The sequence below is a fragment of the Oryctolagus cuniculus genome, chromosome 14, assembly GCF_964237555.1.
Source record: "Oryctolagus cuniculus chromosome 14, mOryCun1.1, whole genome shotgun sequence".
Taxonomy (NCBI): Eukaryota; Metazoa; Chordata; class Mammalia; order Lagomorpha; family Leporidae; genus Oryctolagus; species Oryctolagus cuniculus.
In genome coordinates, this window is record NC_091445.1 from 69,056,174 (window position 1) to 69,071,765 (window position 15,592).

A 15,592-nucleotide genomic window follows, 5' to 3' on the forward strand; every position below is an offset into this window, starting at 1 on the left:
TTAAGCATGATGTTCTAATGCTCTGACCCTCTATAGTAAAGACAAAGTGTTCCCACCCAAGAGATATCTTCATTAACTTTTCACACTAAAGGCTCTCAGTTTTAAGAAACTGATAGGAATAGTTGAAAATAAAACTGTCAGATCAAGTTTTTAATATATTTAAGCAATAGTAGTTTCCTGAGGTTCACAGCATACTGTCAAACAAAAAAGTCTCACATTGAGTCTTAAAGGCTTTTTGTGAAGAAAGCTCTGTGCTTTTACCCTAAGATTTTCTACCTTTTTGAATATAAAAACTTTGTAAGAATATGTAGGATATATGTAAGAATTTTATAAAATCTTTAAAAATATAGATATAAGGCCTCTATGCTTAAAATGAATACTTTTTAAAGTCCATCTTTATAATTTCCATTATACATATCAGGAAAGTATTACAGTGAAGAAAAACTCCAACTGGAATCATGATACAGAAAGCAACTGATACGGTCTCTGTTCCAATGGCATCTGAACATATCTACTGATTTTCCCTCCTTTTATTTTCTGATTAGGCCCAACTGCCTCACACAGATAATACAAATCCTCTTCTCAGGGCTTACAATCACAGCTCATACAAGATGTCTAAACTAATCATAGTGGGCCCCTACTATGTTCATAAGTGAACTACAGTGCCACCTTTTATTACCAAGATGGATTTATAAGAGTTTGTAACTTTGGTTTTAATACTTTCTTATTTTTAACGATAAAGTGTGAGAAAACCCTTTGAAATTCATTTGTTTTATAAAGCTGATGTTCTACAGTTTCTTTTAAAGACAAAAGGAAGAGCTTATGGAGAATGGAAGGCTTTCAAACAGTCTGTAAGTTTAAGAAAAAAAACTACTTGCCCAAGAATTTACCTTAGGTCTGTTTATGAGCCAACAATAAACCTGGATAGCTTCTTGTGCCTGCTGACCAACTCCAATGTTACAAACTCTATTAACTGAGCACCACTGTGTTTGAGTCAGATGTGGTAAGACATTTGTTACTTTCTCATACATATTAAAACCTCATCAGAAAAAAAAAAAGGGCTAGACATTTATAGAACACTGTGGTTAATAATGGAAAAGAGCAATTAACAGCAATTCGGTTGTTTCAGCTGTTGTTGACCGCTTTCCTTTCTGTTAAAATGCTGGAACTGAAAGTTTGTATGAAACCATCTTTTTTCTTCCATAAACCCTGTGATTACAAGGGAACTTCAAAAAGTGCATGGAAAAATCAAAGTTTAATTTTATCCACATGTATCAGTGGTCTTCAAAAAGTTGAAGTGGCTGGTGCTGTGGCATGGCAGGTAAAGCCTTTGCCTGCAATGCTGGCATTCCATGTGGGTGCCAGTTTGTGTCTCAGCTACTCCACTTCTGTCCAGCTCCCTGTTAATGGCCTGCAAAAAGGAAATGGACCCACGTGTTTGGGCCCCTGTCACTCACATAGGTGACCTTGATGAAGCTCCCGATTTTGGCCATTGTGGCCATCTATGGAGTGAACCTGCGGATGAAGCTCTGAATCTCTCGCTCTGTAAACTAGTTTTCTAAATAAATAAATCTTAAAAAACCAAAAACTTTGTGGAACTGTATTATGGAAAACCTAAACATGGATTTCAATATTTTTGCACCAGAATAAACTCATTTAGCCCATTTTCCAAAAATTTTGACATACTTTCCATTAAATTGTATGAGGCTGTAATTACATACCTGCAAAATAAATCCCTACCCCTATACATGGTTGATTACCTAAGACCCTAGACGTTCTTAAGTAAAAATTTTAGTTTTTTAGCTTAAGTGTAAAACAGAAAAATAAAGAACAAAGTCACCTATAATACCACTATAACAGAGGTAAGTGCTTTAAAGGCAACTTCCATTGTTCTTTTCCTTATCAGGAAAGTATTACAGTGCTCATTTTTAAATGAGGCAGAATTATGCTTTGCTGTTTACTACTTGTTATGATATCACTAATTTTCCACATTAATATCTTAACAGCAATGAAGTACTATAGAAACACTCAGGGGTAGAGAATCAAAGAATGGGAAGAGTTATTCTCAACCATGGCTACACAGTAGCATCATTTAGAAAGCTTAAGAAAGGCATACTCAGGCTCCACTACAATCCAATTACACCCCAATTTCCAAGGGTTGGGACAGGGTGTGAGCCCTATTTTAAATATCTAAGAAACCAGAAGGCAGAGCCCGGGTGAGTAGCAGGTCACAGTTATGGTAGCTTTTCTGGGATTCTACCTCCTAGAAATACACATGTCCTATCTTTCCAGAAGCTATTATGTGTTGTTATTTATGTTTTTCCAAACTGTATCTATTCAAAGCCTTTCCAAATATTTCTATTAAGATAATCTTTTTCTTACTCCTAAGAATTCTCTTTATACAAAGTAAATGAGCTCACGGTCATGTGTTATAAAATTTTGCTATTTTACTTTACTTCATATAATTTATGTCTTCCCTTCCAAAACTAATCTATATGTAACTAAATTCGTTAATTTTAGGACTTCTTGGTTTCATGTCTTGCTTGAAAGGATTTTACCAATCTTTAATTTTCAATTTCCCCCTTAGTACCTATTTTACTTTAAGTGAGATGTTTGGAGTTTATTTTGGTATAAGGACTGAGACAGGAATTTTGTTCCCCTCCCTCCCTAAAATGGCTAACCAGTGTGCTATCAACATAATTTATCCTTCACATATGCATCTGAAGTACCACATTCATCAAAACCTTAATCTTTCCCTGGGGTTTTCATTTAGAATCTTAATTCTATTCCACTGCAGTTTAACCATACAATGGAACTCATACTAAAGAACTGATAGACAAACAAAATTGAAGACCTTATTGAAGACAATGCAAATGCTAAGAAAATTAGTTTTCCCTAAACTAGGTAAGTATCATCCCCCAAATACCTAACAAATACCAAAAAGGTTGTATAATTTCAAACGCTGATTCTAAAGTTCATTGGATAAAACAAGCAAAGAAACTTCCACCAAAAAAAAAAAAAAAAAAAGAAAGAAAAAGGAAAACCAGACCAGTTACTTTTAACATTAGAGCTTTTGTAGAGCTATTATAAATGGATAGAATAAGTGATAAATGGACTATAAGTCCAGAATCAAAACCCAAATACAAAAATGCAATATGATAAATAGTTCAAACAAGTAGGAAAGGACGTATTCACTTTTATTCTTATCTAAATAAAATTAAATCCTTAGAAACTTGTAAGTGATCATTTTTAAGATCTTGGGAAAGGAAAAGCCTTTCTAATCACAAAACCAAAGAGAGACCATTACTTAAAAATACTGATATATCTGACTAGTTTTAGGACTGTGCAAATAAGAATGGGCCACCCTATTGTCCCTATAACTTTCTCTAACTTTAGAAAAGAGGAATGGTAAAATTCTAGTACATATAGAAATAGATTGCCTTTAGTTTTCATATTCACACTGACCTTTGAAGTAGCAATTGACGAAAGTTGCCACTCTGTGGGCTAATCGTCAGATGATGGGACAAGTAATTACACAGGCGAGCTCCCATGTAAGAGAAATTTGGGATAGACGTAGCCTTTTAAAAAGAAAAGTTTTGTATGACATAGATACATCATTATTAATGCAAACACTTAGCAACATTCTAAAGAAAACCACATTTTGGTTCACAAAACTGACCATCAATGTTGTATAGAGAAACCTACAAATCTGTAATTGGTAAGCATAAGGAAATTTAAATTCATTCTCCCTCCCAACATTACAGGTTCAATGAAAACATTTAATGCAAGTTCTTCCCCTTGCTCCATTTCTCTGAGGCTACCAGAAGGCAATTAGACATTTCTTGATGCTAACCCATTTTTGCATAAAATATGCATACTCCCAACTACATGATAATAACTACACATGTGAACAGCGGCCAAATGACTGGCCAGTGGTGCTTTTCAGTGGCAAGACAACAAAGACTTTGATGTCTAATAGGTCAGAATAAGTTTCCCAGGCCTTCGGCTTTGTGACTATGGATGCTTCCCTGAGCTTCAGCTAGGGTGATAAAGCGTCTCATACCAGGTATGTTAAACAACATTTCAAACATCTGTGGTAAAGAAAATCAAAATGGCTATTAAAAACAAAAAAGCGAAGACACTAACAGTACATATCAGACTGTTATGTAGTCAAAGCAATACTCAAGAAGTTCGACTTTAATTTTTTTTTTTTTTTTTTAACAGGCAGAGTGGATAGTGAGAGAGAGAGAGAAAGGTCTTCCTTTTTGCCTTTGGTTCACCCTCCAATGGCTGCTGCGGCCGGCGCACCGCGCTGATCCAAAGCCAGGAGCCAGGTGCTTATCCTGGTCTCCCATGGGGTGCAGGGCCCAAGCACTTGGGCCATCCTCCACTGTACTCCCTGGCCACAGCAGAGAGCTGGCCTGGAAGAGGGGCAACCGGGAAAGAATCCGGTGCCCCGACCGGGACTAGAACCTGGTGTGCTGGCGCTGCAAGGCAGAGGATTAGCCTAGTGAGCCGTGGCGCCGGCCCAAATTGAATGTTTTAAAGAATAGTAGAAAACAGTTTACCATCTAATAGAGACACTAATGGCTCAAGTCACAAATTTTAGATTTAACACATGGCCTGATGTCCCTCCGGTCTACTTAACTAGGTGTGGTAACCTTAGCCAAATCATTTATCCTCATTTATATTTTAATACAGAGGTTAACAGTAATATCTTGCACTCATTGAGAATTAAATGAGTTAACTACATGTAAAGTGCTTAACACTGCCTAGCATACATTAAATGCTTTATAATTATTAGATCTTACAGACTGATTTCTCATCATACATGCTTAGCTGGCACAAGACTTGAAATTCAAACTCACTCTTCCCATTACTGCCAATGTCTATGGTCCTTTAGTTTCTTTCTAAAGTTATCACATACGATTTAAAAATGTTTAAGACTTCAGTTCTACAAAACCTGTCATACAGCAGTTTCCTACTTTCTCACCTACATTCCAATTTTACTTCCATGGACAACCATTTCCAATTCAAGCTAAAAAGGTTTTAACCTCTGTATTCCCATGAATGAGATTTTTCAGTTTAGATGTCATTACTAGATTCTCACTATGAATGACGAGCTTTTAGCTTTCATCCTGCTAACTCACCCCATTCCACTATTTCCCATTCCCTCCATCTCCTAAAATGGTTTTATTGTGATTTTTCAGTTGTATTTCCATTTGTAGCTGAATCATGTATTACACTGATTTTTCCTTTTCTGTAACAATTATGTTTTCCTTAAGTTACTAATTTTTCTTACTTTGTTTTCATATACTTCTCACTGATTTATCCCTAAACTCACCAGGCTGTAAATTTCTTAATACTTTCAAACCCAGCAGGTGTGCTCATCTTACCAGGGAATCTTTCCTGGAGCCTTCTGACCTACTCCAATGAAGACTGGCTGCCTCTTGGCCTACTGTGAATGTGTCTATTAACTTGACATCTCCTTTCACTATCATCTGGATGATTCATTTCGCTTTTCTCCTGTAGAATTCCATTTCCCTGGTTCTCATATCTTTGCCTTTGGTTTAATTTCCCTCATTGGTAGAATACCCCTTTGTTAACTTCCTGAGAAGGACTATAATCAAACTTACCCTAGTGGCTACTTAATGCAAAAAACAGACCTAGAGTGTCTAATTTTTTAGATTGTCTACCAATTTAAGAATCATTCCATACTTATTCTATAGCCTTTTGGAGGGTCTGCACTATAAATCAAAGCGATTCTCAGCTTTTCCAACTGGCCTGGAATTGAAATTTGGGTCTGCCAAGACAGTTACCACTCAGCCACCTGCTTTCTAGTCTTCAAAATGAAGGCTTTTACCTCCTTACTTTTGTTCTTATGGAATTCTACCTCTTTAAAATCCCCATATTGTCATTTTTAGTGCTCTGGGAAGGGAACAAAGTTGAATGTGTCTGTTTAGTTCTGTTACTCGCTAAGAGTCAATTTCCATTTTCATTTACAACAGTGAAATTTAAAAGCTGTTGATAAATCTGTATATGGTCAATGTACTATCAACTAAAGAATGTTAAAACTTTAAAATGCAGATTGTATCCCAAAAAATTGGTTTTAAGGAAAATCATAGAAATGACTGTAATGATCAGGTTATAGACTCAGCTCTGAAAAACTATAATCATGCACCCTACTGAATAGCTGAAACAGAGAAACAAGAAAAGCCAAAAAGTGGTAAGCACATTCTTCCATTTTCTTCCTTCATATTCCTTTTTAATCCATTGAGGCAGAAAATAGGAATCAGAAGAGCAGTTCTATAAAAACAAGCATTTCTTAAAACTTGAGAGTTGACTAGGTAATCTTGGTACAACTGTTATAACAGTCTAGATCAACTTGGAAAAGTATCCAATATAAACTTGCTATTATCATCTATTCATGTATTCTTTTTCTAAAGACTTATTTGAAATAGAGAGAAAGGGAAAGACAGAAAGATCAATCTTCCATCTGCTGGTTCACTCCCAAATGACCTCAATGACCAGGGCTGGGCCAGGTCAAAGCTAGGGATTCATATGGGTCTCCCACACAGCAGGGAGCTGGGTTAGAAGTGGAGTGGCTGAGACTCGAACCGGTGCCCATATAGGATGCTGGCATCACAGGCAGTGGGTTTACCTGCTATGCCACAATGCTGGCCCCATTCACATATTCTAAATTTGAATTATACTTGCTTAAAGGACTAAAGTTTATATTTCTGTTCCTCTATTGTTTTTTGGCCATTCTTACACTGACCTTAAAAAACTGTCATAGGAGCAGACATCTAGCCTAACAGTTAAGCACTCCAATATGGAACGTAGTTGGCTTCCATGCTATTCCCAACTCACAGTTCCCGATTCCAGCTTCCTGCCAAGGCAGATCCTGAAAGGCAGTGGTCACCGAGCTTAGGTGGTTCAGGTAGTTGGGTTTCTAACACTTACGCAGAAGACCTGGAGAGCTTTCATGGCTCCTGTCCTTAGCCCTAGCTCAGCACCAGCCATTGTGGATATTTAAGGGAATCAACCAATAGATGGGTGCTTTCTGTCTCTCTCAAAATTTCTTTTTCCTAAAAAGGCTTAAGATGCCAGTGTTGTATATTGTATTTTTCATTCTTAAGATATCATCAGTGTGTCAATGATCAACATGCTGGGATCAAAACTAAATGTGAAAAACAATCTCAATTGACATGAGACTTTCAAGGAGTTACAGTGTAATTCCTTATATTTTAAATGGAAGTCGAGACAAAAATATTAAGACAGAATATTTTGCAGTACGGCTCTTTTAAACAAAGTTTTATGTTTCTCAATTACTCCCATGCTACATGATTTAAGACAGAACAAAATTGCAGTGTTTCTTGTACACTGATTTCAGATCCTATAAAAACAGAAGGGAAAAAATCATGTGATGCACAGTCTTCCTCATAACTGTCCCAATTTTCCTTCTATACTTTCTTTACTGCCTGTGTAGGGCCTTGGCTACATAGATAAGTATGTAGTCTAACTTGGCTCTAGTTGGCATCCTGAGTTACAGGAACCTATTACAAAGCAGACCTGACAGCAGCCATGAACAGAGAAGATGAAGATGAATCCAGTTTCTCTAAAACTAACCATTATCCCCGTTTCAAGGAAGCTATCGGAAGATCATCATTGGCCATCAGCCAACCTACCTGTTGATAGATAAGTTCCACAAGTTCTTGCAAAGCATCATCTGTTGTAACCCAACCATTCAGGGTCTCTGCAAACTGTTCAATTTCAGTTTCGAAACTGCCAGGCTGTTCGGTGAGATGATTCAAAAAATCCTGAACATACTCTGATAGAGTGGGATAATCCTCACAACCATCTTCATAGGATTCCTATAGATTTTAAAAGAAAAGTTAACTCCATGTAACTGGCCAAAACAAACACAAGGTGGGTTTAAACTGGCCTATCTTTAGCACAGCTTTTTTTTATTTTTAAGGATCCTTTATATGATAAAGCTCATTATGTTAATAAAATAAAGTATATGGAAACATATTTCTTCCTTGCCCAACAGATGATGTTATAACATCTCCATTTACCTGGATGGAGCTGTCTTCTCATTACTGGCAAATTTACTAGATGGCTCAAACAGTATAAATTCATTTCACTACAATGCTAATGTCAACATTAAGAATATCACTGGGGCCGGTGCTGTGGCATGGTGGATTAAGCCGTCGTCACCTACAGCACTGGCATCCCAGATAGGTAGCAGTTTGAGATTTAGCTGCTCCATTTTACTCCAGCTCCCTGTTAATGACCTGGGAAAAGCATCAGAAAATGGTCCAAGCCCTTGGGACCCTGCCATCCATGTGGGAAACTTGGAAGCTCCTGGCTTCAGCCAAATCCAGCCCTGAGGGGTAAACCAAGTGGATGGAAGATCACCATCTCACCTCCCTGTAACTCTTTCAAATAAATAAATCTTTATGTACATATATATTATTCATGAATGAAATAAGAACTAGGATTTTCTTCAGAGTGGGAACGGATGTATGGACAAGGGATACAGAAACAAGAATGTAGTTTACTGTTGAGGCCACAGGACTCACTTATTCTCTATATTCTTGGAGATGTTTGACAATTTTCTTGGGGTCATTGCTGTGGTGCAGTGGATTAAAGCCCTGGCCTGAAGTGTCGGCAACCCATATGGGCACCAGTTCTAGTCCTGGCTACTCCTCTTCGATTCAGCTCTCTGCTATGGCCTGAGAAAGCAGTGGAAGATGGCCCAAGTCCTTGGGCCCCTGCACCCACGTGGAAGACCCGGAAGAAGTTCCTGGCTCCTGGCAACGGATCAGCTCAGCTCAGCTCCGGCCGTTGCAGCCATTTGGGTAGTGAACCAGCAGATGGAAGACCTCTCTGTCTCTACCTCTTTCTGTAACTCAAGTAAAATAAATCTTAAAGGCTGGTCATCTGTTAATCCCCAGTGACAGAAATGCATGTAGCTACTCAAGTTGTTGGTTTTTTTGTTTGTTTGTTTTTTAAAGATTTGAAAGTCAGAGTTGCAGAGAAAAAGGCAGAGTGAAATAGAGGCCTTCCATCCGCTGGTTCAATCCCCAAATGTATGCAACGGTCAAAGCTGCGCTGATCCGAAGCCAGGAGCTTCTTCCAGGTCTTCCACAGGGGTGCAGGGGCCCAAGGCAAGTGAATTATGATTGCCTATTCAAGATGTAGTTTATTTAAGAAGCAATGAGCAGGAACAGATGAATACAGAACTCACTTATAAAAAAATTATGGAAAATAGGGAATTCTAGTAGCAGGATTAGAGGAAGGACTGCAGGTATGGGGGCCTGGAGCTTTGAAAGAGTTAACAGCAAAAGGCTACCACAAAAGCTGTCAGAAAAAGGCGGCATTCTTAGAGCAGACCTATCTCGGGGTACTAGGAAATGGATTTCATGTGTAGAACAAAAGAAAAACAAGGAAGGCAGATTTAGCCAGGACACCTACATTCCATATCAGAATATGTGAATTCAATACTCAGTTCTCCCTTTGACTCCAGCTTCCTGTTAATGCAGACCCTGGAAAGCAGTGGTAATGCCTGAAGTCCCAGGGCTCCTGCCACCATGTTGGAAACCTGGGGAGTTCCCATCTCCCATCTTTGGCCCTGCTGTTGCAGGTACTTGGGAATAAACTGGGGGAATGGGAGCTGTCTCTCATAAAATTTTTTTTAAAAACAGAACAAGGAATTTCTGGAAACTGAGCAAGGATATGACTAGAACAGAGGTTCCATGAAGACAAGGATTTTTGTCCATTGCGTTCACTGCTGTATCTCCAGTGTTTGACTTATGGTAAGTATTCAATTATTTGTTGAATACATAAAAGAATGTGGGTAACTTTGGATTATGGTTATTACAAGAACTTATCCTCACTGGGGGAAAAAAGCAAGCCTTCTGCTTTTGTCTAAGTGGACTGAGAAACTCTTAGGCTTGGCCAAGGATAAATATTAGGATAACCTAGTAAGGCTAGAGAATGTACCAAAACAGGGTTTGCAAGCCTAAATGTTTATAGAACTCAAGGGGCTAGAAGTGAATGAAGGAAGCCAGGGAGCAATTAGGGGTCACATACTCCATTTAAAGGGAATGCATATATTCAGTGCCAGCCAATTGCTGCTCTATCAAAGTGCAAGTCTGTGACAGTGGACCGATTTCTGGAGAAAACAGCAAACTCAGACATGTAAAATCTAACTTGTGTTGGAGATTTAATTAAAACAACCTAAATTTTCAAACACACACACACATAACCCACCACCAAGACATAGCCTTGTAGGTCACAGAGGCTTCCAGTTCACAATCGGTACTGGTGCACACAGACCATGGAAAGAGCTGATGTATGAGAGCACAGCAGGGAATGCCTAACAGATGACAGGGCTCTAAGTAAGTGGGTTAACTCCACACAGTTCTACCCCTGAGGAATCACTGCAACTATGTAAAAATAGTTCAGAACTATGTGGGGAAAAAAACTATCCTTCCCATCATAGAACAACTAAGTCAACAGGAAGGAAAACAAACAGGGAACTTATTGTAGATACTACAAGGCAAATACCCTTAAGAGTTTATTCAACTACTCATAGCCTTCCAATGGCTCTTTACCTCTCAGCCAAATACAGTATCCTGGAAAGAATCCAAGTTGCTCCCATTTCCATTTTATAAAATAAATGGCCCATTTCACCCCATGTCAACCCCTCTACACCTTTTTAAACAATTCCAAAGCTTTTTCCTATTCCTAGATGGTCGAAACATAGTTTCTCTGGCAAGTACATACAGCTTTTCAAACTTTTCCTATTGAATATGAAAAAAAAAAAAAAGAGATACAGCGGCCAGCGTTGTGACACAGCAGGAAAAGTTGCTGCCTGTGATGCTGGCATCCCATATGGGCAATAGTTAAAAGTCACAGCTGCTCCACTTCTGATCTAGCTCCCTGCTAATGTGCTTGGGCCCCTAAACCCATGTGGGAAACCTGGAAGAAGCTCCTGGCCAGGTCATTTGGGGAGTGAACCAGCAGATGTGTGATCTTTCTTTCTCCCTGTCTCTCCCCTCAACTCCTGCCCAGTTAACTTTGCCTTTCAAATAAAATAAATCTTTAATTAAAGATATGCCATTGTTAACTGTAAGAAAATACCAACTAATGGAGCCAGCACTGTGGCACAGTAGGTTGAGCATGTGCCTGTGGCGCTATCATCCTATACGGGCACCAGTTCGAGTTCTGGCTGCTCTACTTCAGATCGAGCTCCCTGCTGATGGACTGAGAAAACAGAAGAAAAATGGCCCAAGTGCTTGGGCCCCTGTACCCGCATAGGAGGCCCGGAAGAAGCTCCTGGCTCCAGATTGGCCCAGCTGCTGCTGTTATAGCCATTTGGGGAGTGAATCAGCAGATAGAAGATCTGTTTCTCCCTCTCTGTACCTTAAAAAAATAGAAATACCAACTGAAACTAACTAAAACCATAACCAGATGCCATACACAAACAGAATGGCTAAACAGAAAAATATTAAATGCTGACCAGATAGTACGTAATCGGAAATCAAATACAAGCGTATACAATAGAATAATCTCTTTGGTAGGCTCTAAAGCTAGCTACATTATATCCCAGCAACTCCACTCCTCAGTACATGATAAACAGAAATGAAGGCATATATTAACCAAGACATGGAGAGGAATAGCAGCTCTATTAATAGTCCAGAAGTGGAAGAGGTCCAGTGTTCATCAATAGACAGATGGACTGTGATCCAGTCATGGGATGGCATGCTCTGAGAATAAATTCCCTATTATATGCTACACTTGGGTTAATTTTGATGCTGAATGAAAGAAACAAAGAATATATTCTGTATGATTCCATTTACATAACCTTTGAAAGCAGGCAAAACTATTACATCAAAAAGAGTTTGTCTAATACACTGGTAATGATTAGAAGGTGACAGAGGGGCTTTGGGGATGCTGTTTCCTGTGATACTGGTTACCTGTGTGTCAATTTTGTGAAACTTTGAGCTAACCCTTATGTACACTATTCTGGGTTATACTTCACTAAAGCTAAGAAGATAGGTAAGACAGGTCTTATAAATAATTAAGAATTACCTATCATCTCTTCAACTTGATTGAAAAGTTCCTGCCCTACTTTCCTACAAATCAATCCCCATGCATTTACTCATCTAAGTTAACCTAGCACAGCAAACTCCTTTCTACACATCAACTGAGTTACGTTTTTTGCTGAAGAGAAATGTGTGGTCAATTTAAAAAATTGCTATGTCATTGACAAAGATAAATATGAAAGTTTAAAAGTTCTTCTATCAGGGGCTGGCGCTGTGGTGGAGTAGGTTAATCTACTGCCTGCAGTGCCGGCATCCCACGTGTAGTACAGAAGCACCAGAAGCTGCTCCTCTTCCAATCCAGCTCTCTGCTATGGCCAGGAAAGCAGTGAAGGTGGCCCAAATGTTTGAGTCCCCCCACCTGCGTGGAGACTCAGACGCTTCTGGCTCCTGGCTTTGGATCGGCCCAGCTCTGCCCGCTGCAGCCATTTGGAGAGTGAACCAGAAGATAGAAGACCTTTCTCTCCATCTCTCTCTCCCTCTCACTGTAACTTTACCACTCAAATAAAAAAATGTTTACATATAACTTTAAGATTTTAATCAAAACCCCTTAAATTTCTGTATACAGGTTAACTGCACCAGAAACCTTTTTAACATAATGGAATTAATTATCACTAGAAACAAGAGACCAGATGTATACTCTCAAGATTCAAAAAAGTACCAGGGGCAAGTAATAGGCACAGGTGTTAAGGTGCTGTTGAGGATGCCTTCATCCCATATTAGAATGCCTAGTTTGAGTTCCACCTATTTCCCATTGAGCTTCCTGCTAATGGACAGGAGGTATCAGGTGAGAGCAAATACTTGCGTCCCTACTACACACGTAGGACACTTAGATTGGATTGTGGGGTACCAGCTTCAGCCTGATCCAACCCTGGCTGTTACACACATCTGGGGAGAGAATTAGTGGATGAAAGTACTCCCCTACCCCTAGGCGGCTGCTATGGTCTGTCTGGTTAAAGCCCTGGCATACAGCGTCAGCCAGCATCCCAAATGGGCACAGATTCATGTCCCAGCTGCTCCACTTTTGATCCAGCTCCCTCCTAATGCGCCTGGGAAAGCAGTGGAAGATGGCCCAACTCCTTGGGCCCCTGCATCCACGGGGGAGACCTAGAAGAGGCTCCTGGCTTGAGATTTGCTCACTTTGGTGCCGCTATTTGGGGAGTGAATTAACAAATGGAAGAACTCTATTCCTCTGGCTCTTTCAAATAAAAAAAAATCTTAAAAAAAAAAAAAAGTGCTCTCCTCCCCTCTCTGCCAAGTAAATGAAAACAAACATTAAAAAACAAGAAACCCTAGTTTGGTGTAGCTGCTCTCCTATGGAGTATCCATAAAGTCTGGAAACACATTTTAGTTTCAAAAGAAGATGTCCTGACGACATTGAGTTTTCAGCCTACACTCTATAGAAGCTGGGAATGCAACAGAGGCCAAAGCAGACAAGAAGTCTTTCAAGCTTACATTCTAATACCATGACTATAATGGCAAAATATATTCCAGAATCAGGTTTGTTTCCTCCGGAAACACGTCGGAATGATGTGTTTTTATGCGTAGTACAGAAGCAGCAGAACACTGATAAATGAAGCAGTAACACCATTATTCGAGCAATGTTAACCCAGAGTCTTAAGGAAAGGCTATACTTACTGTATAATTAGAATAACCTGATGGGTAAAATTCAGGGGCATTTGCCGACAGCTTAGACATTAGTACAGGAGCTACAACCACCTGGGGCTTCGCCATTGCTGACTCCGAGTTCTGCTGTGGGATTTTGTCCTGTGAAGTAGGTGGCGCTCTCAGGGGCCTCGTTTGTTCTGAGAAAGGAAAAAAAGGGGGGGGGGGCGGTGGTGTTAGAGGCTTTCATTCCTTTGTACAGCGACTTACTACACATGGAAAAACCATCTGCGGAGGGCCAGGGTTTGACGAGTTAAACGGGAACCGTCACGAAATTTAAGCTTATTCCTAGGATGTATACAGAAAGCCAGCCAAAGGGAACAATAGGCTCGCGTTTAGCTCCTTTAGGAACATACCTGCCTCCCAAACGGACGCGGGAGGGCGTCCCCCCCTCCCCGCTTCGGGCTCGGCGAGTCGGTTAAGAGGTGGTAGCTCGCCTCGGGTCTCGCTCGGCGGGGCTGGGGAGGGGGAGGCGATTTTACTTCTCCCCGGACGGCAGAACTCCGAGACCGCGCACCCGGCCCCTCCCCCCGCCGGGGCGCACAAAGGGTTCTAGCGGCCACCTTCCAAACCCGGTTCCGAGCCCGTCCCTGCCCCGTCACAAGCGGGCCGCCCTCGGGGAATGCTTTCGGGGAACCAGGGCGGGGGAGAGGAGACGGCGCGCCAGGCCTCGGCCCGCGCGGAGGGTCGGGGGTGGGGAGGGGGAGGGTCGGGAGAAAGCGTTGGCCCAGGACGACGGGGACCCTCGAGCTGCTCCGTACCTGGGAGCGCCCCGGGCCGGGGAGGCCGCTGGGAGCCGGCGAGGGCCTCGCACTGGGCCCCTGGCGGCGGGGCCGTCCTGGGCTGGCGCAGCGGCGGCGGCTGCTGGAAGCCCGGGGCTTTGGGCTGCGGTGGCGGCTGCTGCTGCCGCGGCCGCTCTGCAGGCCCCGCTCCGTTCGGGAAACCGCCGCCCTCAGGCCCGCCCCCTCCGCGGCCCAGGCCCCGGCTCCGGCCCCGACCAGCACCTGGGGCCCGATCGAAACCGTCCGACATGCTCCTCCTCCTCCTCCACCTCCGGGGGCCGCGGCCGCTGCGCTCCGGGGCAGGACGCAGGAGGAGGCGCCGCGGGCCGGCTCTCGCCGCTGCGCCTCACTCGGGCCTCATGGAGGAGGAGGGCGGCGGGCCCGGGCTCGGCTCCTCCGCGATTCGGGCGGAGCGGACGGCTGCCTGAGCACCCGCCCCCCTCGGCTACCCTCCGCTTTCCGATTCTCCTCCGAAACCCGGCTCCCCCGCCTGCGGCGCGACCGGGGCCAAGGCGGGTCACAGCGGCCCCCCGCGGCCCGGAGGCCCCGGGCGCGCCCGCCGCGGCTCCTCCCGTTCGCGGCTGGCCGGCAGCCGGGGCCCAGCGGGCCGCCTGGCCGGCGGCGTTTCGGCCGCCGGACCTCCCCCTGCTCGTTGCCGGGCTCCGGCGGGGGCGTCTCGGCTCCCAGTCCTAAGCTGGGGTAGGGGGGGACGTGGTGGGGCGCTTACCCCAGGCGGGCCCGACCTACTCGATGGTTCTCCGGAGAGAAATGCGAGACTGACGGTTGATGGCAGGAAAATAAAAATACGGGGGGAGGGGGCGTGGACCCAGCGCCAGGGTTCGCGGACGCGCACCTCCGTGGGCGCGCAGGTGTGTTCAATGACCGGGCTCCCGCCGAGACCCGAGGACTGGCGGGGAAGGGGGCCTTGGAAGAAACTCTGCCACCTGCTCCGTTAACAGCGGGGGCGGGGAGAAGAAACGGCATCACAATACGCCTCCTCCATCTCAATTAGCAGCAGGTACTTATCACAGA

At 42.7% G+C, this 15,592-nt stretch overlaps 1 protein-coding gene across 7 annotated transcripts in view; it reads right to left on the reverse strand.

Annotated features, from left to right (window-relative positions):
• The window catches only part of PAIP1 (poly(A) binding protein interacting protein 1), a 32,131-nt gene extending 16,561 nt beyond the window's left edge, over nt 1–15,570 (reverse strand). The window contains exons 1-5 of one of the 7 annotated variants that reach the window (XM_017344711.3): nt 14,783–15,059; nt 14,135–14,236; nt 13,752–13,918; nt 7,689–7,874; nt 3,466–3,578 (exon numbers count right to left, since the gene is read on the reverse strand). In XM_017344711.3, coding sequence (XP_017200200.1) covers nt 3,466–3,578; nt 7,689–7,874; nt 13,752–13,918; nt 14,135–14,236; nt 14,783–14,810 — 596 coding nt within the window. In that variant the 5' untranslated portion in view covers nt 14,811–15,059. Of the gene's footprint in view, nt 1–3,465; nt 3,579–7,688; nt 7,875–13,751; nt 13,919–14,134; nt 14,298–14,539; nt 15,085–15,287 lie in introns of those variants that run through there. The other 6 variants (XM_008262176.4, XM_008262175.4, XM_002714019.5 and 3 more) reach the window with 6 other exon arrangements.
• Nucleotides 15,571–15,592: the final 22 nt, after the last annotated feature.